Raw genomic sequence first — 27,581 nt, 5'->3', positions numbered from 1 at the left:
GCATTTTCAAAGAACGTGGGCACGCGCAGAGACTTATGAACTCCGTCGAGCGGAGAAGCGACTTCACAGACGGGAAAAGGAAGCCTGGGAGAACCAACAAGTCTGTGAACTAGAAAAGCACAGGGAGCAACCGCACCAGGCGTGCAAGTTTTACCACCAAGTCAGCAGGATGAAGCCTTATACACCTCGATGCTCATCCTGCCGAGACAAAGAGGGAAATCTGATTTCCGACAGAATGGGCATATTGGAGCGATGGGTTGAGTACTTTGATGAGTTACTGAACAACCAGAACATCGGCGAGTTGGAGGTCCCGCCAACTGAAGACAACGGACAAATACTGCCACCACCAAGTTTAGGAGAAACAGTCCGTGCAATTCATCGGCTAAAAAATCATAAGTCGCCAGAAGCCGATGGAATTACAGCCGAATTGGTTAAATATGGAGGCGATCAGTTACACCAAGTGGTTCATCAACTTTTGCTCAAGGTATGGGATAGCGAATCAATGCCTGACGATTGGCAACGAGGCATTATCTGTCTCATACATAAAAAGGGAGATATCACACAGTGCAGCAATTATAGGGATATCACGTTGCTGAGTACCATCTATAAGATATTCTCCACTATCTTGCTAGGCCGGATAGCCCCATACGCCCAGAACATCATTGGCACATACCAAAGAGGCTTCACTCCAGGCAAATCAGCAACAGATCAGATTTTCTTTGTGCGGCAAGCGATGGAAAAACTGTTGGAATATGGACAACAGTTGCACCATCTATTCACTCTCAAGACTATTCGACATCAACAACGGTCTACGACAAGGGGATGCCCTATCATGCGTCCTCTTTAACCTGACCCTCGAGAAAGTGATCCGTGATGCTGAGATAAATGCGATGGGTACGATCCTCTTTAAGTCCACCCAGCTTCTGACCTATGTTGACGATATGGGCATCATGGGAACGATCCGAGACGTACAAACTGCCTTCATCCAGATCGCGATTGGGGCGATTGAGGCGAGATCTTGGGTTGCACATCAATGAAGGCAAGACAAAATATATGGTGGCAACGTCAGCACTGAAAACCAACAACATCAAACCGCACTGGTTAAACAGGAAGAATAAGGATAGGAGAATACAACTTTGAGACCGTTGACAATTTCTCCATCTAGGGTCGAAAATCACAACTGATAAAAGGTATGACGATGAAATCCGCGCACGGTTGTTGTCAGCCAACAGAGCCTATTTCAGCTTACAAAAACTGTTCCGCTCGAAACGTCTCACCATAGGGTCAAAGCTCTTACTGTACAAGCCAATGATCTTGCCAGTCCTCATGTATTCCTCGGAGACTTGGGTTCTTAGCAAGAAGAATTGCGAACTCTTGGCGGCGTTCGAGAGAAGAATCCTCCGAAGAATTTTTGGCCCCCTACATGAGGATGGACGATTCCGTAGCCTACATAACGACGAAATCTATGAGCGATACCATGACCGTCCGGTTGCGGATAAAATCCGGCTCAACAGGTTACGGTGGGCGGAGCACAATCCGTATGGATGAGGATGATCCCACCCGGAAAGTCCATAAGGGCAATATCTATGATATAAAAAGAAGATGAGGCAGACCCTGCCTGAAATGGAGCGATGGCGTAGGCCAGGACGCCAGACAGCTTTTAGGGATATCGAATTGGTGGACCTCGGCGCAAAACCGGGATGTCTGGAGTTCCTTATTAAGGCAAGCCTAGATCGGATACCGGTTGTTGCGCCGTTGATGATGATGATGAAACCAGTTAGGAGAGTTTGGCTGGTTGTCCGCCTTAGCGACCAAAATAATGCCAAATGCCAAAATAATGCCACGCCGTACTCTCATCGTAACAAAGTTGGCGCCCAACGTGGGGCGTACGTAAAACGCTTTCCGAATATGCTGCGCCTACTGAATAACATCGTATGAGGCAACGTGCGTAATTGCGGAGATGATCCCAGTGGATAATTTAGCCGACGAGACAAGCAAACAAACTGAGGGTCATTAGCGGAGAATGATCGATGGGCACACAGCCCTATCCCGGTGGCTACAAGAAGCACCTCTATATAGAGGTGGTAGAATATATATTCGGTTTGAATGAATCGCTTGATTTTTCTACGTGTGAAGGTGCAGCGGAAGATGCAAAAAACGTTTTATTCACCTGCCCAAGATTTGAAAGCTCAAGGAGAAACTTCCAGGCTGAGCTAGGGCTTCGAACAACGGTGCGAAATCTGGGAAGTGATAGATGCAGCGTGAAACGAAGTAGTTGCTATATGAAATGGATGCACCAGCGGCTAAACGAAGCAATAACTGAACGGAAGTATAGAAGCGAAGTTACTGCGACCAAAACCGTGCGGAAGAGTAGCGGCTAATTTATCTAGGGTGAATAGTTAATAACTGACCAGCCCCGCTCGGACTACAGAAATACTAAGGGTTCGGCACGAGCATCCTCGATTACAAATACGTATCCATGATAGATTTTCCAGAGCAAAACAAGGCGGAGGGACAGACATTTAATTGACTTCATTGTTTCACACAAAACCTTAAAGAGAAGATAGTTCTGTTGTGTTGAAAGAGGGTATACTTGGACCAGTGAAACACGGAAAAATATGGTTTTCCAATTCATAAGAAATTTATTATGGACGGACCAGATAGCTGGTTTCTTTAGATGAATGAAGAGTCTGAACTCCTGGCTCGTCAGAAGATCAGAGATAGATCCCGATAAAAGTCTGGGGTCGGATCCCCTTTATACCCCCTCTCGTCAGGCCGGCATACGGCCAATAAAACGGAATGATAATTCATTCAAAAAATGCCGCGTCGAAAACTTTTGCACCGCACTATTCGTTATGTACTCGGCGTACATCGGATCGTGGCTCTTTCAAGTGGTCGCTCGAAATTGGTCGAAACCTTTTTGATTCCAAATTAACCTGCTTTCGATATTTGTGTGACTGTGCGAAAACACATCTGGGTGCTGCTTTTTGTAACCGAATTTCAATATATTTTGTTTCCCAATCGCGGTAAAATACTGGCATCTGTTATTCGATGGTAAAAATAATTAGGTAAATGTCTGCACTAGGAAGAGCCTGGCCTGCACATTGTATGCGGTGCCATCTATAAGCATAATTCCCATTTCGTCACATACATTCTATTTACCGAGAGATGTCATCAAATCTCTATTTCACCACTCCGGTAGAACATCGAATGGCTGTGTCAAACACCGCACTGGACCGTTTAATGGTGTGTGTGCCGTGGTCGAGTCCGATAAGATTTTTAGAACGTCTCGTCAACTCTCTACGGTGACATCGGACGGGCAAGTCGAGGTTTTCTGTGCGTTTTGCATCCGTTTTTCCGCATAAACTGCAGGAAGAATGTGAATTGTGAGTGAGAGGAGCGTCCAGAAGAAGCGAATAGACAATTGGCCGGCCAGACGTCGACCGCGGCCCCATTTCGCGAGCGGAGAATCGAATGCGAAATCTCGTCGCGGCGAGGAGTGTTGTGCTGCTGCTGGTGGAGAAGAGTGTGCAGTGAGAAGTGTCCTCCGGATGCAATAAATTATCTTGGCCGCCGCAAGTGCCCGTGCATCGCAAGTTTCGTGGCCGCAGGAGTTAAGCCGAGCTCGTGGCGACCGGGAGGATGTGAGTGCATTTCGCAGACAGTGTTTTCCGCAGAGTTTCCTTCGCTTGCCCGACGGCGCTGCGGCCCCGGATTGTGTACTTGGAAAAACTCGGAGCGAGGCGCTCGCAAAGACCAACGAGACGATTTCCAGGCGGTGCGAGCTGAGAATTCGCGACTTTGAACTGCAGGACGTCGCCGAGAGCGCAGCCTGAACCAAAATGTCTGATTTGGTGGTGGACTACGGCAGCCTGCCGGAGGACGTCCGCGAGAAGCTGGCCGAGCTGGATCTGGAACTATCCGAAGGTAAGTGTGTAGGTGACACTGGCCGCGTCCAGTCATCTGGGCGAAAGCAATTTTCGCGAGAAGAAAGTCAGCGTCGCCGAGTGCAGCGTTGAGTCAGCGGCCGCGGAAGGCACGGTCGGCACCAGCTTTTCCTCAGGTTTTTGACAGTCTCGCCGCAGATCGGAATGAGACGGATCGATAATTGCCGAAGTTTGCACTGAGGAATCGGAACACCTGTCCCTGTCGCACTTTCACCGAGCCAGTGCAGTGGCGTTTCGACATTTTCGGTTGACACCGCGAGCGGTGGCGTGTGGATGTGTGCGTGCTTTGTTGTTGGTCGCGGATACAGTTGGCCACTTGCGAGTGGTGAGAATGGTTCAGCTGCGGCCGACAGGAGCCGATGCGAAGTGACGTCGTTCGTGCGGCGGTCGTTGGTGTGTTGATCGTCGCCGATTACTCACCACACCCGCTTCAGCTGTCAAACGTCAGACACCCGCTGTCTGCCGATTTGTTTTTGTTTTCATGGGGGTTTGCTGCGAACAATGCGAGCCATGCAAATCGGCCGACTGCAATCACCTTGTCCGCGATGCAATGCCGGCGCTGATGGCGGCCTGATTTGATTAGTTGCGCTGCCGTCATCGGGTCATTGGTAAATAAACAATTCTTATCGCTCGAACGCGATAAGACTGCTCCCAAACTTCAGGGAAAGTGCTTAGGAAATCGTGGTTTATGGGGTTAACAGCTCCCACGCGTCAATCGAATATTAATTAAGATAATCTGAGAGACTTGATTAGACTTGTTTGTGGCAATCCAAGTGACTACTTTCCAATTTTTTTTTTTTTTATAAATTGGGAGATGTCGCAAGTAATCCAATGATGGCGTGGAATTTAGTATAAGTAGTAACGCATAGTGTTTTTCCATTTATAGGGGAACTTGCGCTATACACGGCATCCCAATTTGATGGTTTTTTGGGGAGGTAGAATGGGATATGGATTCTCGCAACGGTACGCCGTCGGACTACCAACTACACACCTCTCCATCATCGGAGAGTTAGCCTAGAACCGTTTATCACATTCGGGCCAGCCCCCGAACTCTCTCGCTTTGCGAAGCCTTCAAATCAGGGGAAGTCTTCACCTAGTCCCTCAATATCCGTAAGAAATAGTTCGGCGGAAAGTATTGTTTAGTGTGCCTAGAATGTCTTTCCATTTTACCGAATTAAAGGCGTTTCTGACGTCAAGTGTTACGAGGAGCACCACCCGTCGAGTTCGACGGGTATGTGTCTCTGCTCGTCGAAGGGCGTCCACGACTTGCATGACAGCATCAATTATGGATCTCCCTGCTTAAATCACACTGCCGGGGAGATAAATCTCCGGCAGCGCGTATCGCTTCAGCGAGTCTACTTCTGATGAGCTTTTCGAGCACTTTCCCAGCATTGTCAAGCATAGAAAGTGGGCGATATGAAGACGACAACTCAAGGTCGTCTTTCTCTGGGCTGATCACCGCAAGCCTCGTCACTTTCCAACAAGAAGGGAAAATGCCTTCTTTCAGGCAAGTGTTGAATGCGCCGAGCATTAGGTCAAGCCGATGTTGGGACACCAGTTTGTATACCTCTGCTGGAATATCATCAGGTCCTAGCGCCATCTTGTTTTTCATGTAGAGAATTGCCTGTTCCAACTTTTCTATAGAGAAAAGTCGGGGTCCTTGGCGATCTCCGCGTTGACGTCATCATTCCGTATGGGGTATGCAGGGAATAGTGCCGGTACAATACGGTCCATCTGCTTGGCTTTACGTGAAAAGGGTTTCCGCAGGGGTCCGATTTTTCGGGTTACCAGTTTGTAACAGAGTCCCCACATGTCCCCATTCACCTCGTCGACCAGATCCTGCTAGCAGCGAACTTTGCCCCTGTTTATTGCGCTACGGATTTCTCTTTTGGCTGATCTGAACTCTGTCATTATGGTGCATGGCCTCTTCCGGTTAAACGGCGGGGTCTGTGGCATTCCTTTCGGAGCTCTGCAATTTCCGCCGTCCACCGATACATAGAAGGTTTGCCACGTCTCAACGCCCTCCTGGGCATGGAACCTTCGTAGGCTCTGTTATCAGGTTCATAACTGAATTTACGACAGTGTCAACTGCAGCATCACCATCTCAAGAAGTATCCTCCAGCGCCGCACCACCTGTTCCAAGAGTTTCGACAAACCTCCCGGTATTCAGATTCGCGGCGTTCCATGCACAGAAAGAGCGCCGAGGTATCGCGCATCAAGAGTTTGTGTCACCTACTTCAAACGCGATGTGTTGGTGGTCGCTTGCCGAGAAGTCTTTCAGAACTCGCAACCCCTCCAACAGTGACTCCAATGCGAAGGTTACGTCTGGAATGCTTCCTTCGCACCCTGGGCGCCGGAAAGTTGGGGTGGATCCTATGTTTTAAACTACCAGTCCTGCTCTCGGCGTCATTTCGAGAATTCGTTTGAGTCTGCAGTCTCAGTGAGGCTGCCCTATTCAAGTGCATTGAAGTCACCCGCGACCTGGATCTGCCACCCTGTGCCCAAGGTAGCGTCCTCCAGAGCATGAAGACTGCGTCAAAAATCCAGCATCGTCTCATTCGGTGTTACTGGAAAACGTTACTCGGCTTTGGCAAGAGCTAGCGGGACCTGATATGTCGCAGTGTGCGCAACGTTCTCATCAGACGCACCACGGTCCCTGTACAGGACGCAACTCTCCTTTTCGTTCCAGGTAATTTCTTTATGGTCTCTCTGATCGCATTTGCGGTAGATTGCCTTTCTGTCAGGTCCCCGAAAAGTTGCAGACGTGAGCTTATAATCCAAACATTGTAATGGATTTCCAAAGAGTACGTGGGTTCCAGGCTGGAAACTCAAGCTTTCTCTCCCAGAAACTCCTTGACTGCTTCACAGAACGTAACTTTATTTGTTGTGCTTAGGCCTAATTCGACTAGGACTCAAACACCTTTCATTTTTCGAATGGAAGACACTTCTGCTCCGCTATCTTCGAGCCTGATCTTGTAGCGGTTTTCACTGCAGACTTCCGCAATAGTCTTGCCTTTCGTCGTGGTAATAAGCAGAGCTGACGGTCTAGTCTTTTGGTGCATCTCAATTTTAAGCAGAGGGTTTTCCGATGGCGCGGCGTATTGTTGTCTCTTGTCCCTCTTTGTCTTCTTTTTTGATGCCCTGGAGAGTACTTGAGTGGAGTCTCCTTCAGATATCCCTTCCTGATTTCGTTTTTCCCCAGTTCGCTCTGAACCGTTTAACGTCACAGTGTGTGTGTGTTGTGTTTTATGTGATCATTCCGAAGTGTTACGTCACTGGTCCCACATAACATCTTGGTCTCCATTATCTCGAGGCGCCGTTCATTGTCTTTTATAGTCAGAATCATAGAGGGCGACAGGGCGGACGATGCCGCCTGGCTGTTGGTTATATATTAACATGCATTTTATTTGTATTCCTTTTACAGCGATGAGTCATCATCATCAACGTCGCATCAGGTCTTAGCCTGCCTTAATAAGGAACTCCAGAAATCCCGCTTTGCGCAAAGGTCCACCAATTCGATATCCTTAAAAGCTGTCTGGCGTCCTGGCCTACGCCATCGTTCCACCTCAGGCAGGGTCTGCTTTGTCTTCTTTTTCTTGATGCATGCTGTATTTTTTTGGGCATATATATATATCTCTGCGCCACTTCTGATCACTTTTTGAGGGTGTACATTACGATGTCAAACTTCTATTAACTTTTCTATGGGCTCTCTTTTTGTGATAATGGCTGCTTTACTAAACCTCCTTTTGATGAGCTCCTATATATTTTCTATTCGGTTCATGTCTGATGAGTTGCTGACTGCGCTTGCTTTATGGCATGGAATTCTGTCGTGCGTAGAAATTTATTCTTTGCTGAGGCGGGAAACTTTACCTTATAGTGTTTTCTATAATTTGGAGACGACCAGTACCTTTGAATTGCAGACTATACCATGAAAGAATGTGGGATGCTTTACCGTCAGAACGATCCAGTCAGGGTTTCTTATAAACTGAGGTTTATCAATAATGACTTGGGAAATTAACTTATTCCAGAAACAAACCAGTTCCATAAGAAAAAATTTGCTAATGACTAGTAGATATGAATAAGCAATGCGCAGTATAACCCCGATTTTTCGCCAATTTTCATCACTGAAATCATAGGATTCCAGAAATCTTTCCTAAACTGCACGTCAATCAAACGTCAATAGTGGGTGGAATAGGGAGTTACTTTCGGTTGTCGAAAACAGCTTATGATTGGCACGCTCCTGGACATCGGTATTGAGAGTCCCCTGAATGCGTGCGTTCTCCAATTTGAGCCTACGTAAGCTGGACATTTTGGCCATAAGTGAAGTGGAATGGTGAGACTCCGGAGAGAAGTCCTCTCCCTTTGGCAGCACTGTGTTTTTGTAGTTTGTAAAGCAGGACTTTCTGCTAGCTTTTGTATTTAAGTCTAGTTTTTGTGATAGTTCCCACAAATTAAGGGCCTTTTTCATACCATACATAACCACCATAGGTGAATAAAACTACTAAAAGGAAAAGTTTCCAGTTTAACTATAGATTTATTGTTTTTATAAAGAATTAGACCCCTGTTTCGGACACATGTGTCCTTCTTCAGTGCTGGTTTTGTAATTACTAGGTAGAGAGGCATGAAAACACGTGTGGGCGAATCCTTCGGTAAAGTTACAGCGGTGGTATTCGCGGAGAAATGTTTAGAAATTTGAGAAGGGAAAACAAATCAAACAGGAATGCGGCTGGAGCGATCCTTGATATGTGTTTACCTTGAAACTCAAGCGACAGTATAGCCAGATAATTTGGAACGGTCTATCTGATGTCGAGCAAACTAGAAGTAATGCTTTTTCATGAATGATCGTAAAGCGGTCTGATCCATTCCAAGAAAGGCAAGGCTAGAAAATATCCTTGCCTACAGAAAATTTGGAAACATTTGGAAATTGAGAAATGGTGGAGTATGGAAGGAATTTTATTGTGCATTTGGGCCAAGTTTGATATATATGTAGTCTCGTTTAAGTGCAGACTTGTCATTTTCGTTGCTCTTGAGTATGTCGGTGTACTTGCGAAAAATTTGTTTGCCTTTGAGATGTTGCCATCGCAAACTCAAGTGTGAAAGGGACCATCAAAAGTGGTCCTTGCTACACAAAGCCACTTCGGAGTTCATCTGGTACCATGGAAGCTGGAATAACCTTCTAAGAGCCTGTGGCCTCGGTGATTGGCGTCCTCGTAAGGATTTAATGGTGGTTATGGTTATGTCTATATTGTGGGCCGTTATTTGTGGGATCAATCAACTAACTACCCCAGAGGTATCAAATCGGTTTGGCATGCACTGGTGCAAATGCTTAGCATGCAATAACATGTATGTAGACTGGGATCGATGTGGCTATCACGGCGGGGCTTTGACAATCGTCAAAATTAAAACCGTGTTCGAAATTGGAGGATACTCACGTATCTGCATATTCATGCCTTTGAAGTGTAACTCTTCCCTTTGTCATGTAGAAATTTCAGCTGGGAAACGAGAACAAAAAGCGGTCGGCGGACTAATTAGTTGCATCTAAGAAATATTAAACTGATGAAGAGTTCACTTATCGGTGAATGATCGAATTCATTAACATAGGAACAATAAACTTCCAAACAATCCAACAAATCCAAATATCCAAGGACCATAACCCAACCCACCAATTGAATATTTAGAGCTATATATACTTGCATACGCTCACAAAAATGAGCAGGATTGGCCAATTAAAAAGCTGATCATGCTGCATTTTTGCTCGCATCTTACTTACAAATTCTAATTATTTCCAAGAATATTTCAACACCTTAACTAGGTGTGATAAAAAATAGCGGCAATGGCACGTTAATATGGTCAATTAAAAGGCTAATCATGCTGCTTGTTTTCGTGTTTTACTTGCGTATTCTGAACATTTTTCATGCACACTTCAGCATACAAAATAACGGGAATTTTCGCGTTGTTAAAGAATCTTCATTTATTAATTAACATAAATTTTAATCACTTTTCCCCATTTCTAGCAATGCTTTGGAAACAATTTTGGGCTTCTTCGAATGAATTTTCAGCGACAGCGATTTTGTTTTTATATCATCAATTATAGCAAAACATCGTCCTTTCATGGTTCTGTTGGGCCTTTGGAAAATAAAAAATTAGAAGGGGGATGTCCCGGAAAAACGGAGGGGGGGGGGGCGTACTTCCAAGCGCGGGCAGGCCTTTGCAAATATAACAGTGACTCCTGAAGGGAAGGAACATTCCCTACTGATCAAGGCTTTCCCGAGGTGTCTTTGTCTTAATTCTCCTCTTCTTCTGGGCTGCAGACAACCGGATTTGAGGAACAATGTCCTCTTAGAAGCTCTACAATAAGAATACCGTTCTTGCGGCTTCTTCACAAAAATTCTTGCCTCCCTCCGTCGATTCCTCCGTCGGCATTGTGAATCCTTCTGATATTGTTCTTCAAAAAAAGACAGAAGATAGCAAAATGTCACAGCTCGTTGGCGCAACAATCTCATTGGATCTAGTCCTTGAATTGTTTTAGAGCACTTCATTGAAGCGGTAACAACGGTAAGCTCACCCGTGATTATTACTCTGATTTGATTTAGGTATTTATTCCTAGCCGAGTCGACTGGTATCCGAAGAGAAATTTGAACCAAGACTTGGATTGTTGCACCAACGATTATTATTATTGAACGGAAGAAGAGCATAGGTGTCTATGGAGGCATATAAATCCAGAGAGCTATTGGAAAAGTATGAATATCTGGGAAATTTAGGCCAGGTAAACAGTAGGATTAAAATCATCCCAAACAGTAAAGGGGGCTCCATAGTTATAATTTCGAAAAACCTTTCGAAAATGGACTTGCGTTGAGCAGAAAAATTGGTAGTCTAACACAGACATAAAGAGGAGAGAAAGTGGATGTTGGAGACTTAATAACGATTCGGATGGCTTGTCTTCCCCAAAGCGGGCAGCCGATGCGCAAGACAAAGTAGCATTCGAGGAGCTCAGAATTCAAAGTCTTATCATCCATTCAGGTTTCAGATGTGCGGATAATCTGGCGTTGGAGAGTAAGGGCAGCAAGAGTTAAGAGCAATAGCTTGAACTTCAATTGTTCCTTTGGTGAAATGATGAAAATCCGCTGCCACCAAAAGTGATGTTGAAGGAAGATCTTATACGGCCGGAGGTGCCATCTCCCATTTGTTTCACGCTGAAGAAAGAAGAATGTCTTCAGAGGAGGTGGTTGGGTATCATTGGTCACTCTAAAGGGCCCAATTGGCGTTGTGTTGCGCCGCTTAGTGCCACAAACTCCTTGTGACTGCTACGGGAAGTCAAAGGGGCCAAAATCTAGACGACTCAGATCTTCAGAGCTACCCCGTAACATTTACGAAGAATAGCAGATCCCCACCTTGCAACCTGAGATCTCTTTGACGTCCCAAAGAATTGTTTACCTAATGTTCGCAGCCGGTTCTAGCTAGAACTGGTCAATTGCAAAGTAGATGACTGAGGATTTCTCCCTGCTCTCCGCAACTTTTAGAATGGGAATTGTAGGATATGCCGAGTATGGCGGCATGGTCCCCTATAGGTCAGTGCCCCGTGAAAACCATCGCAATTCCAGGCTGTTCAGCACTATCCTGTGTGTATCCGCACCGACTTCGCAAACCATATTTGATCCGTCGGTGAACAACACTGGGTCATAACCGTGCAGCATATCACCGGTCTTCCACTCTGTTCTGGTTAAAAAGACAACATCAAAATTCCTCTTGACGATGGGCGGGTTTCATAATCTTTTAAGAATGTCACGAGTGCGCTTAGTACCTCGTTTAAGATGTTACTACTGCCGTACGGCTTTGTTGTCCAACATCTGGACTCACGTAGTCTTGACAGTACTGCATGCTACAGTATATTTCATGTGAGGGAGATGAGGTGCAATAGTACAGTGAGGGGATTTGCCGGGCAGGACTATAGGGTAGCACACGTGATCAGTGTTGTCGGAAGGGGGAAAATTATGGTACTAAAAATATAGCAAAGAGGCACTAAATAGTACTTTTACATGAACGTACCTAAGTTGAAGCAAAAAGAAAAGATGTTCATCTCTTCTGTTGTTGTATTTTGTGTCATACACAGATACTCACGGGTATGACACAAAATACAACAATAGAAGAGATGAAAATCTTTTTTTATAACGTGACTACCAGTATTGTTAGTGTTCAGTAGAGAGAAGTTTGAAGAGCACACATCTAAACATAAGAACATGAGACGATACAATGAAAATTAAAAACGAACGAAAGATAAACCCTACCTGCCTAGCCCTATCTACCTACAAAATCTTGATTTTACTTTTGCCGAACCGCCGGACTTTAATAAGACCTCCTTTTACAGAGGCAGGCTGTTTTCGGAGGTGAACGGTGCGACTATGAAACTTCGCTACCCACAATATTCTGCGTATGTTCTAGAAGTGAACATATCCGCGCAGGTCTGCATGTTGCGACATCTTTCAATATCATTGCACTTTTGAACCGACTGTGAGTTACGAATAACGTAGTGTTTTTTTTAATTGCTAGCTTCCGCAGTGAGTCGTTCCACTGTATGCCCAACTTAGTGTGTTATTCCATACACTTTATGATAGAGTGGATTGCATTCGTTGAAACCACCACTTTGTTTTTGTGATTTTATAGAAATCTTGACTTATTTGGCAAACTTACCATGGTTTCTGTTGAGAAGTACTCAAAAGTATTTATTTAACTAAAAAGTACTGAAATATGAGAAAAAGTACTGAGGAACTGATGAACTTCAAAAGGTACTAAAATTAGTATCTTTGGTAATAAAAAGTCAATACTGCACGTGACTTTTTCAATCCTATTAAGCTTGGCCCTATTATATTTCTTGCTCAGCGCCGCACGTTACGTTAGGATGGGACGGACCACGGCTGTATACATGCAAAAACTCTCCTCGGCCGGAGACTTCATTTCCTTATGAAGGCCCTTCTATTTAGAATGTTATACTGGTCTCTCAGTTATATGTTTAGTCTCCAGTTTAACTTAGGATAGCACCGAGATGTTTTACATTGGAGGGGGGCACACTTTTTCAAACCTGCCCTTCATAATTTTTCTGATTACACTGAAACACTGTTGACTCCAAGTCACCATGTCCGGGGTATACGCCATCACTTTCAACCCTCTCTGTCCAATATACGTAAAGTTTCATTATTTATGTTCCTCGGCCAGAATTCCTGATGCTTCCGATGTTCTGACCGCCCTGACAGCTGACTTATATTTCTTCAGGTAGTTCTTGTATGGGTGCCAGTATCTGTATTTGCAGTAGATGTCGAAGACCTTCCTGGTTAACTTCGTGAAATTGGACAGGTCTTCATTCCGCCAGGGTGGCAATGTCCAGAGCCCCGACTTTTGACTTAAGTTCGTCTGTCTTGCCAATGCTACCATTGAGAGCCCTGGGCAGTTTGGTTTTGTCAACTTGACCAAGCTCCCCCAGTTGATAGTAAAATTCTGCAGTGAAATTCAGATAGAAAAGTATGCAGTTGTGATCCAAGAAGGATCTTTGATCAGGCATTTTCCTGTTATCCACATCGAAAGTCTCATTGTCAGTGAATAGGTAGATATCGGGGACCTCATTCGAACTGTCATTATTCTCTGCTTAGGAAGTGGACGATTGGTGTACTGCCCCTGTTACAAATTGTTAGATTTGTACGGAAAATGAAGTCCAAGAGAGGTTTACATCTTTCGTTGATTTGTGAAGTACCTCAAAGCGTGCAACTCTCACATACTATGAACAGGTTGGTCTCCCTCACTGCTGTGATAGACGTCAGATGTTGTAATTCTTCTAGTGGAGTTTATCGGACGTGAGTTATGTATTATTATCATTCTATTAAGGGATAGTCGTACCGCGTCCTTGAAGAATTATTGTGCCCCTTTTACTGGTTATGGTGTACCTATTGATCATAGTATCTCAAGCAGACCTATAACCGTTAGGAACTTTAGTATGTTCCCTACTTCCTGATCTTTCAGCTTTGGATCTGGTATTAATTGTTCACCCAGATGCCTTGACCTACGGTGCCGGACACGTGTGTAGAGGTTTCGTCATCCTCCTCACAAAACCTGCAGGCAGTGTCCGTAGATATCCCTAGCTTCCCTAGATGATAGTTCAGCCGACAATGACCAGTGAGAATTCCCACTTTGATTCGGAGGTTCTTTTTGGTGAGGTTTAAGCAATCCTTTGTGCGTATGGGTTCGTATCCTCCAATAAGCACCTTGGACTGCTCCATCCCTGGTAGGCCCGCCCAGAATAGTTCCCTCAACCGTTCCTCTTCATTTTTTAGATTGATAGCCATGAAACCGTTTCCGATTCCACAGAAAGGTTCTGGCCCGTGTAAAGGCGTCCCTGTTCCCTTCTTGGCTAGTTCGTCCGTTGCCTTCCAACCCAGCATGGCCTGGAACCCAAAATATTCAAACCTTGTTGAACGAGGCGAGTGTATTCAGTCTCTCAAGGCATTCCCATACCAGTTTAGAGTTCACCTGGTTGGACCTAAGTGCCTTGATCGCTGCTTGGCTATCGGTGAGAATAGCTATGCTCTGCACCCTATAGTTCCTTTGCAGATTAAAGATGGCACATGGCGTATATTTCCGCCTGGAATATGCTAGTGTACCTGCCCATTCGATCAAAGTACATTTTCCTTGGACCAATGGCACGGGCACCCGCTCCCTCTGCTGTGAGGGATCCGTCAGTGTACCAAGTAATCAGTTGCTGGTTTAAACCGTGTGTCGCAGCCACGCTCTCCCAGTTTCTCTTACTCCAACGTGTTTCAAACTTCTTATCGAAGTGAAACTTCGTTGTCATGTTATCCCTTGGTATTAGTAATTCGGGATACCGCCTAGAAAGAATATCAATGTTCCTTCGATTTAGGCAGCTCCCCGCCTCATACTACCGGCCATCCTGAATATTGCCCTCCTTGCCTGCATCTGTATGTGCAGATGGAGAGGGGTTAATCCCAGAAGGACCTCCATGGATGCCGTTGGACATGTCCTCATTGCCCCACTGATACACACGCAAGCTAGTCTTTGGAGTTTGTGTAATTCCCTGGCTTGTATGCTGAGCTCGGTTCTTTCTGTCCAGATTACCGTCCCGTAGGTAATCATTGGCTTTACCATTGCAGTATATATCCAAAGTAGTATCTTCGGGCTGCAACCCCATTTTTTTCCTGCTTTGCAAGTAATCAGAGCCATCGTGGCTTTCCGACAAGTGTTTCCGACATGTGACTTCCAGAGTAATTTTTGGTCTAGCGTCATTCCCAAATATTTGACCTCTGTTTTTCGTTTCATCATGTAATGTTATGGCTCTCAGGTGATCAAGGGTTTTCCACCGTTTTGAGTACGAACGATGTTAGGCAAATTGGTCTGAAAGATTTAGGGTGAAAAGGATCCTTTTTACCCGCTTTTGGAAGAAAGACCACTTTTGCCCGTCTCCATGCTCTTGGTATGTATCCCAGTGCTATGCTCCCCCTTACCACCCTCAGAAGAGACTCTAAGATAATTCCTAGGCCTCTCTGGATAAGTGCTGGGAAAATGCCATCTACTCCTGGAGATTCCAGTGGTTTAAAAGTTCGCACTGCCCATCTGAGCCTAGCTTCTTAGCATACCTCTTTTGCTAGTTTCCAGCTCTCCTTCCTTCCCCTTTTATTCGTTGTCGGGGTGTCAGGCAGAATGTTGTCGCCTGCTACCGTGGGGTAGGACCCCGGGAAATGAGTTCTAAGAAGCAGGTGTACTCTGTCCTCCTCATTCTCGGTAAATGTCCCATCTTCCTTTTTCAAACAAACAGAGGATATTCCCCGTCTTTGGCTACAGCGTTGTATAGCGTGGTTGCGTAAGTCATGTAAGCTGAGAATATATACGTTCTCCGCTACCACCTGCTCCAGGTTTACCACGGTTAAGTCGTTAGAACTCAGACTTCGACACAGGCGTGCAGGCTCCTTCTGTTGAGGATATATGCTCTAGACCTGTCCCGATTAGTGTCCATACCACAAGAAATAGGGATGGGGGCAGGTCTAGAGCATGCATTCTCGCCAGAAAGGGCCTGCCTGTATGCCTGAATAAATTGTTTTGTATATTTTTTGGAGCCTTTTCATAATTTGACTCCCTCCGATCCAGGCTCCTGTATCAGTGCGAGTTCGATGTCTTGCTCCCGGAGGAAGACCAAAGAGTTCAGCTAAGGCTTACTTCGAGTGCTATAGATTCATCTCCGTTACCCGCAGTTTGGTGTGCTGAAGCAGGAAGGTCGTCGCGTCGGTCCTTGCCAGATTGCCGATTCTTACTTCTTTTAAGAGCTCGATGGAGGCGTCGATTGGGTCCACCTCTCCTAGAAAATAGAATAAGTGAACCTATTTATAAAACCCGTGAATTTTAAAATTTTCGGTTAAGCTTTTACCGCACCTCATATTTTTACAAATCCACACGATATAATTATGTGAGATGTTACCAAATGCATATGTTGGTTTCTTGGACCATTTTATCTTTTGAGAAAGCACAGAATTTACCTCCCACCCGGTGTAGACAATTCACATTTAGAAAGCACCTTGCAGTACTTTTCCACTATTTTTTGCCAGTCGCTTCGATAAATATTAAAATGGTTCCACAAAACTTTTCGGGCCGTAATCAGCCTACAGTACAGCGGCATAACATTTTATGTAAGAAATATGAAGTCCAATATTACCAGAATTTAACAATAGGCTCAAGTCGGTACAAAAACCGGCAGATGCTGTGCTAATATCTCAATTGTCGGGGCCACAAGCTGCCACTTATGATCTCATACATGCAATTAAGGTAACCTTAATGACTCAGGTGTTTGCTCGCTTTACCGCTGGAACACGCGAAACGCTGGCTCATAAAAATATTTAAACTTTTCGCATTTCGCGAAGAAGTCGGCCCCCAAATGAATCATCCGCGCTTTAAGCTTTGCTGTCTTATCCGATATCCGCCTATTTATGTGGATCTATACCTGCACGGTTGTACGAGTTAGTGAGGAACATATGAGTTTCCGCGGAAAAGATGATTTGAGCAGTCGCGATAGTCGATAGGTCTAGCTTTCTTCCTAATCGAATTACATTCTATTGCGCGTCAAAACGTCCACTATCAATTATACGCTTGATTGCAGGCTGCATGTTATTGGAGGAATTGGAGGAGCAGAGTTGAATTCGCTGCAGCACAAAACTCCTGTTTGATCGCACTCAGTCCCAGAACGCACGTTTTTCGCGGGCTTTAATTCCATCAACAATTTATCTCAATTTGATGTCATTATGCTTGATATAAACGCAGAATACATGGTGATGTGGAGGCAGAGAACCCCAATCTTGGCTCTCTGGTGGCTCTGCTTCTATTATGTGGCCGATTTTCAATTTTCATAACATGGTTCTGGGAGCAAAGTTCAGAAAATCAGGGTTGAGCTCCTTCATCCTCCGCATGTAACCTGCTCCTGGGGTCTTTGAAGACGGGGAACTAGCTCCTTTACTTGAGGATTGCCAATGGCTCGTGTCTTCAGTTTGGTGACCTCTGTGATGGAGCCGACCTAAAATGACTGCAGTGAAGCAAAGCAATAGAGCACCAGCTACACTCTAGTAATTCCAGGCAGTTTGTTTATTTTGAGATGCTTTTCCGAGCAGACATGATGGTTCGAAACCAGATCGGGGTGTACTCAATATCTGAGAACGTGGGTTCTTGGGACAAATCGCAAATATTCTTGTGCAAATTGAATTTATGCGAATTGAAGGCGTGAAATTCGAGCGACAATTAGTTATTGGGGTTAAATGAGAGGTGGCCAGCACTAACTGCCAACCGAACGTATGAATTTAGTGGGAAATTGCAATGTACTCGCACACCAAGCCCAGCTCCAATCTACAGCGGATGTAGAGACCCCGGCACGGTTTATTTGCTCGTACGCCATTGCAGCATGTTGTATCATAGTGACCTCGATTTCTTAATTTATTGGTCTGTTCGCATTCAGGCATGACAATATTTTGTTGCTTTGAACATTTGCTTAAAAGCCTCAGCTGGAATAAATAGTGATAAGTTGCACCATAGCACGGCCAACTCCATTTCGGGCCAATTGGAATGCACATGGAAGCAGAAGTGGTCGTGTGTTTTGGTCTTTAACGAATGCGAGTGTGTTTAATGAATTTTGATATGGTAGTCCGCTGCTTGGAGGAATATATGGAAATGTTTATGTTCTACTACGTGCACAAAAGGTATGGGAGGTCGCGATTCATCAAATTCCAGCTATATCGAGAAAATAGCCACTTTTAGGAGCTGAATATTGACGGCTTTTGGGTTAATAAGCTTTTGTGCTTACTCTATTGGAAAGACCATTGTGGGCTTAAGCTATGACGAAGTATCGTTTTATATGTAGCATGGAGACCCAAATTTTGTCGTTTAGTTGAAGAGCGGAATATTTATATGGGAGGCTCTATTTTAACAAGGCTGAAAAAGCCCACAATCGAGAAGATTATAGTATTGGGTTTGTGTGTTTAAAAATTGATGAATAGCGATGGAAATTGTAGGAATCCACTTTTGCGACAGGTTGCAGCAGTGTTTAGAATTTCCCCTTCTCAACACCATTCCCACTCTCCCGTTTTTAACTTGCATGCGGGACCAGCTTGAAGTATTGCATCTTGCCAAGGTTCTGACGCATTTATGTTTCCTATGTTACGGGCTGGCACCCAAGTCCAAAAAGAATAGTAAAAGTATTGACTTACGGTTTCGTCCAGGGCAACCCATCAGACGCTGCCTGACCTCTGCCCTGGGAACGGCATGACCGAAAGTGGCCCCAGGTGGTCGATTTTTCTTTTCTTTTCAAACCCAACAAGAGGAGTTCGTGGACTACAAGAGAAGAAGTAAGTTGCTTCCCTAGTGGTCCGATCCGTCATCAAGTGGATGCGGACTCCGAACTCCCAGCGTCCTCAACAAAAAAAAATCACTTCGACCTGGTGTAGGCTTGAACTTAGAACGGATTTCACTTCAATGTAATTCGGACTGATGTCCGGTTTGTGATATATAAATGGAGCGATTACCATCTGTCGCCACTTGCGATGAGTTGCCTCTGCCCTGGACGAAACCGTCAGTCAAGGTTTTCTCTTTTCAAAAATTATTTAGCCAATTTCGAAATTAATGAATCTTTATTGACATTAAATCAAAGCTCATTACTTACCATTTTAGTGTGAGATTTATTTATGAGAAATAACATCGTCCAGGTGATTTCCATCATGTCTGCCGGGATGGCAGCAATTTGTTGAACGAATGCATATTTTAACTCATCCAAATCTGGCGGTTGTTGGCTATCCACACGACTCTTAAGGTAACCCCACAGAAAAAAGTCCGTTTTGTGTGAAACAAAACCTTATTAGGATCGAGACGATGTCTGTCTGTCTGTCACACCCGATTTATTCGGAAACGACTAGACCGATTGTCACAAAAATTGGCAAGAGTGTGTGATCTGTTGTTCCTCTTTACATGCAGCAAGTGTTGCCATTTTGTGTTAAGTTTAACGGGGGGCTCCCCGTACATGTGAATGGAGGGTGCAACATTTTTTTTTCATAGAAGGGCTCAATTAGTACTGTTCAAAACTGGTTCCATATTTGATATTGGCTGAAACTTAGGGGAGTGAGGGCTCAAAATATGACCCACAGAATGTGTAACAGGTCTCGTTCTCAGAGCCTATCCAACTGAAAAATCTGAAAAAAATCACAGTGGTGCATCTCTCCGATATCTGCACAAATGAAGTTAATAATAGTATATTTCCACATTTTATAAATTTACCCGGCAACCCCCCTTATGGTCATCCCAGAAGTACAAAATTTGGCATAGGTGTCATGAAGAAAATAATGCACAATTTGGTCAAGTTTAAAGAAAAATCAACTATTATTAACAAAGTTATAGGGGTTGAAACTTTGCCAGTTTTTGTGAATTTCGTGCATTCGACAACCTGTATGACGTCATCATCACATTTCAATTCATCAATACCACAACGAAATGAGTTCTTATGAATGGGGAATTATTTTGTTTTAGTTTTTTAGTCATTTGTATATAATATCAATTACTGCAACCAGGCATGTGTGTATATAGATATATAGTATATGCGTGCTAATGAAGTTTGCAGGTAGTGTCTATTTCAGATAAATATATTTGTACATTAAACCAACCGTATTTAATATACGTACTATATATGTACATATGTATGCTTTTGTGCACGAAGTAAATCGGAAATACCGGTACGAGTTTATATATGTGCATATGAATGTACAGTATTCGGAAATAGGCAGTTTGTTTGTTTAGGGTGATTATAATATCGATGGCTGTAATATGTATGTATGTTTTGTAGTTTGGAAAAATATGAAGGAATAGGTTGGGCTTGTAGCTATATATAGAGAAATGTGCGTTGAAGTTTCTTACATAAGATGAACATAAAACCTTTATACCTGAAGCGCGAGCTTCCGGTATTCCGACTTGTTTCAAAATTCGAACGATGCAATCATTTTAGCGTTTTTATGAACTCTCGATACCCACACTGTGTCTTTTGACTGAAAATGGGCCTCAGTTCCGGCTACAACTTCACCATCGGAGTTTAATCTCTTTCCCGGGAGCTTCCTTTTGAGATCTGTGAATAAGTAGAAGTCAGATGTGGCCAGATTTAATAAATATGGGGGTGTCGGAACAATTAGAATCGTAAATGGCGCAATTTCCCCATCGTTTTTACCGACTTGTGAAAGAGGGCACTATTCTAATGAAACATCAGCTTTTTCTTTACCATTTCTGCTTAATTAGGTCAGCCAATCGATCCAATAATTCAATTTAGTAGTCGCTGTTCTTCGTCTGGCCCTTCGGAGGAAACTCTAAAAGCAAAATTCCGTGGATGTTCCAAAACACAGGGGCCATGACCGTGCCTTTTGGATGTTGTATATCGGACCCTTTGGCCGGCTTTCGCCCTATTGTTTCTATCCGGCTGGCACTTGTTTTGAGATCGGAGTATAATGATGAATCCACATTTCATTCATTGTTATGTACCGACGCAAAAAATCCTTTCTATCCCGCGTAAACACCTGCAAACAGTGCTCTGAATCATTAATTCGCTGTTGCTTTTGTTCCACTGTGACCAAACGCTGCACCCACTTGGAACAACTTTTTTTCAAATCCAAATTGTCATGAACAATTTTGGACACAATGCCATCTAATATCTCCAGATCTTACCTGTGTCCTCTAACTTGCTCTACGATTGGACACCTCAGTTGAACAAACTCGGCGCCCTACGTATACTATCCGCAAATGGTTGCTTTCGACGGCCGCTTTTTCAATCGTTTTTCAGCTTGAACGATATATTTTCCTGTTAAAAAAATGTTTGATTAACACGCAAAACGAATTTTTCCATCGTTTGAACAAAAACAATTCTAGCGTCGCTTAGCCCTCAATATCTCAAGAACTACTTAACCGAATGCCATGCAATTTTCACATGTATCCCCTAAAAGTTAGTTCTACCGAAAACAAGGTAGTATGGAAATCGTGATGCAATGTGACTGCTATATTAAGATTAAATCAATTTGCCCCTATTGGGGTATCAGACTCTGTTATTGGTCATATAATTGCAGAATATATTCCTCGTAGTATTTTTCTTCAGGAACTTTCATATCTTGCTAACATGTGTTTTCCAGAGTAACTTTTGAGCTAAAGTGATGGGGATGTGCGAAATGTCGTCGTAATAGATGATGTGGTATCACATCAGTTTTGTGAAAAATGTGATATTATAAAGTAATATTACAAACATTAGCTTTTACATTAATCTTATATCACCAACATACGAGTACATATTACACTCGGCAGTTAATACCAATTATTTAACACTAGAGTGATATTCCCTATGCTCATCTCAGTGTAAAATGTACGGCGGCGTCAAGTAGGTAATCAACAAAGAATGAACTTTACTTCACGTGTTTTAGGTGTTCACGAGCTCTTGGAGCTCAAATTCTTTTGAGATTTTACCCCGATGCAACACGTGATATTTTGTGTCCGGAATGGCCCTCTTGCGTAGGCCACTACGGGTACACCCCCTGTTAACACTGTCGAAGGCCTTCTTTAAAATGATTTAAAAGTAGTTGATGTGGTCAATGCGGGAGGATCTGAAACAAGGGCAAGCCTACTCTCTTTCAATTAAGTCAACCAAATTTTGTGGCGCGCCTCCGGGACATGGTCGACAGACTATTCTAGGCATCGGTCGTCTAATCGACAAGATAATTCTTCCACTGTCAAGCTGGATGATATAACCCTGCGCCGTGCGCAACATGCAAGCGAAGATAAGCGACCATTAGGTGGTGAGGTCTATGTTCTCTTGTTATGCACATCGAAAGACAACTCCTAAATCTACTACTGATCGCAAAGTGGTCAACTTGATTGGTTGTACTGTATCGGTCAGTTGAAACCCAATCTAGATCGAAAGTTTGTAGTGAAGATCTTTGTTGCAAGCCGTTCGAAGTCAAGAGAGTGTGTGTGTACCTTGCGGTAGGCGTCAGTAACAACCCGACACCGAATTCGCGTCTGCGACCATTTGTCTTTCCAGTGTACAAAGGTACATTGCCGCAAGAGGGATAAGAGTACTCTCCAGTGTCCAATCATCTTATTTCGCTTAGAATCAGAATATCTAGATTATATCACTGGAATTCTCGCTCGAGCTGGAAAAAGCGAGCATTGTGGAGGCCCTCGATACGGTTTCCGAGAAGCGTGTTCCATTGCAGAAACGAATCATAGTCCATTTCGTTAGCCAAAGGTCGTAGCCGTGTGGCTAGTTCTTATCCGAGTCTTTGTTGATGTCTATAACTTTTAGTCACGTTTTGCGACATCGAATCCCTCATTTTGAGGGAAGGTATCATCAAACGGGCATAATAATATTCGGCATGGAGTACTTCGACCCTGCCTAAGATGGAGCGATGCCGTAGGTCAGGACACCAGACAGCTTTTAGGGATATCGAATTGGTGGACCTCGGCGCAAAACCGGGATGTCTGGAGTTCCTTATTAAGGCAGGCCTAGACCGGATACCGGTTGTTGCGCCGTTGATGATGATGATGATGCAACGCTTCCTAATACTGGCTAAGTTAATGGAAAGGGTGTAAACAATTTTTTGGTTTTTAAGGTTTTGTGTAAACCAAAACCTAATAAAAATGGATTCAATGTTTGGCTTTCTGTCTGACACACCCGATTTACTCGGAAACGGCTGAACCGATTGTCACGTAACTTGGAGAGAATATGTGGTCTGTGTGTCCCTGTCCAAGCAGTGTGTGTATCTTGGAATTTGGTAAAATATACGGAATATTTTGTATTCTCAGCAATGTGCGTAGCCGAATTAACTACTCCTGTTCTCTTTTTAATGAAGTTTCAGAAGCGGCTCAATTTTTTGGTTTCCCGAACCGTAAGTTGCATGTGATGCAATACTCGGTCTTATAACCGATAAAAGGAAAATTAAGGCATTAACTATTTAGCATTTCGCTCGACAGTTTATGGAAGCCCAGGTATATTTTTTAGTCAGTGTAATAGCCCAAGTGAGAAGTGGTAATTTAAAAATACTCACAGTGTTTCACTAATTGTTGACTTGTTGCGTTGGGGTCGTTTAATGAGAAGTAACTTACCTAAAGGAGTCGTTTACATGAAGTAGAGTACTCTACTGCATCCTTATTGACTTCGGCTCTTTAATTACTTTAACACTTCCTTCTGGGAATAGTCCCCAGTTTCCACAAGGCCACTTCCTTGCTTTCTCCTGATACATGTGCACTGGAATGTATCTGAACCTGTATCTAATGTCGGAAGTTGTGGCAATTTATGTTAAAGAAACCTCTTGTGCTCAAGCTTCTTAGCAGCGTATCCTTCTTACTTAGTTTTGTCTGAGAAGACTTAGGTCGTCCGTAAACTTTCTTAAGGGCCCCTTTCAGCAATGGACGATATCCCTTTTGATGACTGTCGTGTCGGTTTTGTAGGGCACGCCGACGGTGTATCTGGCACCGCTGACCATTGTATGCCTTCCTTGCTGTTGGGAGCCTTGCCCTGGTTGTTAATATTTCAGAGATTTACTTCCCCCTAGTAACCCAGTTTGTGTGTGGTATTGAATCCCTATTGTTTGTTGTTTTGATACTTTTATTTTTCATGTTTCATACTCACTGTTATTCCTACAGGATCCAAAAGTCCGCCGTGCCATAGTCCCTAATAGCACGGTAAGGCCAAACTTACCGACTGATGTGGCCAGGTATCAGCGAAGATCCGTTTGACTATAGTCAACTACCTCCCGATTGCAGAATATCCAAGGAGCACGGTTCGCTTACCACATTGGTGGAGCTATTTTCGCTGTCTAGCTCTGTAGTATTCTACATGAGTAAGGCCACTTAGTACAGGATGCGGTTTTTTACCATACACTAACAGTCTTGGTAAATACGGGGCTAAGACTTAGGAGAAGGTATATTTGAGTTAGTTTATTCTAGAATTGGAACGTTTGATCTCCTACTTAAATTATACGAAATTATGGTCAAATGAAAAAAAGTGGAACGTTATTAATCACGAAGGCAGGGTCAAGCAAACTCAATTAGTTTTCGACATACCACTATTTGCTATTTAGATCTCTTGAATCTATTGAATGAAAGTTAAAGAATTATTTCCTTTTGCGAATGAAGTTTCTACGTCCATTTCAGAGAGGTTCAAGTGCAGCACGTCATCACAAATCGTGCTCAGTGCACAGTAATGGTCCTAAGACTAATTTCTGCTGAACATCGTCAGTTATGCTGTAGCTTGCAGTGTTTCCATAAGTAAGAGATTTAACTGCTTATAAAACTTGGTGAATGGAGCGGTATAATCTTCCATTAGGTGATCCTAACTATAATAGATTACTAGAAAGGGTGTTTTTCTCCGGAGGTAATGCCTGCACAATATCTCCTGGCATTGTTACTCTCTCATTTTCCTTTGAAATGTGTTTGCGAGAAAACACCTGATAGGATTAATATTGCTCACAGTTCAAGGAGAGGTTGTGCTTTAACCTCTCGATCACTTATCCTGGATTACAGCCCTTCGGACAAGGGGTATTTACTTTATGCTGTACTTATCACTTGTATTGACCGTTATGACATTGAATCTGAAACATAGTTTCATTAATAATGAAATAATGAGGAATAAACCAAACGTGCGGTTTTAAGTTATCCAAATGGTTCCAATTAATCTGAGCATGATCAGAAATGAATAATTTAATTCGGCGAAACGTTAAAAACCGCAACGCGGAATAATTTTTAAAAAAAATTAAAGAGAGTTTTGATCCGAGCTCATATTATCTTTATATTTTTATATGAAGCCATGCCCGTGGCGTCAATGACCAATTTAATTGTTTCGTTGATTTTCTCATCCGTAAAATTGCGGGTAGTCAGTAATTTCCGGTGCAATGTCTGATCCAAAATTTTTTCCAGCTTGTTTGATCAAATGGCATAACTGTTATGAGTTTGCCATGTTACAGTTGCGTGGAAGTGTTCAGTTGCAAAAAAGGCATAGATGCGGGATATTATCTTCGAGCTTCCAATTTAAAAGATTTGGATGATTTCTCTTATTGCGACTATGACCACTCGATTTTCTTAGTGTGTCAGACGAGACGGAGTCATTGGGTGGTGAGCAGTAGTCGCGAATCCAGTTTTAGAAGGTTACTACATATTTTTTGTTGCTGAGTATATCGCTCCAGTGGGTGGTACATAACCTTTAGTTGGGAGCCGTCACCAAAGAGAGGACTTCATATTTTAATTGAAGGGTGTTCATGACTTTCAGCGCCTGGGCTGGGGGTTGCATAAGTATAAACGTTCCTATCTTTGGTCATGTGTTTTCATTGAGGTAGATACAGAGAAAAAAAGTGAAGTGACGGCGGCTTTACGGTTTCTTACCAGGACAGAGGCAAATCGTCAGACGCTGCCTCACCTCTGCCCTGGGAGCAGCGTGACCGTAGCGGCTCGCAGATGTTGAATGCTCCTTTATATAATTCGTAAAACACGACATGCCTACGAATTATATTGAGCGCAAATCCGCCTTGCTGACCAAAGCTGGCCATGGCTGAAATATTCGTTTTGAGAATGAAGAGGGGTCCTAAGTCCGCATCAACTTAATGCAGGACCGGACCAATTGAGGAGCAACTTACTCCTTCTTTTCTGGTCCACGGACCCCTCGCTGGGCCTGCACCCAAACTTTTTTAAAAAAAAGTGAAGTGACGGCGGCTTTACGGTTTCTTACCAGGACAGAGGCAAATCGTCAGACGCTGCCTCACCTCTGCCCTGGGAGCAGCGTGACCGTAGCGGCTCGCAGATGTTGAATGCTCCTTTATATAATTCGTAAAACACGACATGCCTACGAATTATATTGAGCGCAAATCCGCCTTGCTGACCAAAGCTGGCCATGGCTGAAATATTCGTTTTGAGAATGAAGAGGGGTCCTAAGTCCGCATCAACTTAATGCAGGACCGGACGGAAGTGCTCAATATAATTCGTAGGCATGTCGTGTTTTACGAATTATATAAAGGAGCATTCAACATCTGCGAGCCGCTACGGTCACGCTGCTCCCAGGGCAGAGGTGAGGCAGCGTCTGACGATTTGCCTCTGTCCTGGTAAGAAACCGTAAAGCCGCCGTCACTTCACTTTTTTTAAAAAAGTTTGGGTGCAGGCCCAGCGAGGGGTCCGTGGACCAGAAAAGAAGGAGTAAGTTGCTCCTCAATTGGTCCGGTCCTGCATTAAGTTGATGCGGACTTAGGACCCCTCTTCATTCTCAAAACGAATAGATACAGAGGTTTATAAATAAGGGAGATATTGGACCAACGTATTGGAACAGAGCAAGTTGCATACGACAATGCCGCTGACCACTTTTGTCATAATTTCTATCGTCAAAGCAATGGATTCAAAAAATCTTTCATGTGAGTGGGGCATCTGAGCCGGCGACATGCGTATATGTTGTAAGGAATGCACTTCCGGACGATGAATAATTTTGTGCAGTGTCTGAAATCATCACCAGTGAGGCATTGCACTTATTCTAGGCTTTTGGTTTTCATTAATTTATTTTCTAGTGGGGCGTGTGGTTTATTCCTGTATGCAACAAAACATGCTGTCTCTTATCCTTTTTTATCATTGGAAGATTCAAAACCTACCGCTAGAAAACACCATGTTCGTGTACTTCACTGGACTTCCCTCACGATATTACGTCGCCCGGTAGGATCAAATGTCAACTGGAACTCGTGTTATTGTTTCCTATTTTGCTTCGAAGTTACTCTTTTTCTCAGAGCAATCATCTTCATGGGGTTTTCATTGCTTCTCATGTCCGAATATGCCCCACGATATTTCTTGCTGAAACCTACCCCTCGACCGCAATTTCCAACTTGTCCACGAAAAATCTCGGCTAGTCAAAAACCATATGCTCTTTAGCCTCTGCAACATTTTCGAATCTGAGGCAATATGGTAATGTCGATTCGACATGCGTAAAAGGATAAACACATTGCCGATATCTTCCGTATTCGCTCAGAAATTTCATCTTTAGGATGATTCTGCGTGTGCGGCGTCCTTTTTATTTCATTTTGTTAATCATCCCAATTATTGGATTCGTCGTTTCCA

The 27,581-nt window shown here is 43.8% G+C and overlaps 1 protein-coding gene across 3 annotated transcripts in view; it reads left to right on the top strand.

Annotated features, from left to right (window-relative positions):
* Window positions 1-3,263: 3,263 nt before the first annotated feature.
* LOC119647872 (disco-interacting protein 2) overlaps window positions 3,264-27,581 on the top strand; it is a 262,686-nt gene continuing 238,368 nt past the window's right edge. Inside the window, exon 1 of one of the 3 annotated variants that reach the window (XM_038049157.1) lies at window positions 3,264-3,927. In XM_038049157.1, coding sequence (XP_037905085.1) covers window positions 3,843-3,927 — 85 coding nt within the window. In that variant the 5' untranslated portion in view covers window positions 3,264-3,842. The remainder of the gene's footprint in view (window positions 3,928-27,581) is intronic. The other 2 variants (XM_038049158.1, XM_038049159.1) reach the window with 2 other exon arrangements.

The sequence above is a fragment of the Hermetia illucens genome, chromosome 2 (genome assembly GCF_905115235.1).
Source record: "Hermetia illucens chromosome 2, iHerIll2.2.curated.20191125, whole genome shotgun sequence".
In the NCBI taxonomy this organism is placed as follows: domain Eukaryota; kingdom Metazoa; phylum Arthropoda; class Insecta; order Diptera; family Stratiomyidae; genus Hermetia; species Hermetia illucens.
Note: the sequence above shows the minus strand (reverse complement) of the source record. Positions and strands in the feature narration are given on the sequence as shown.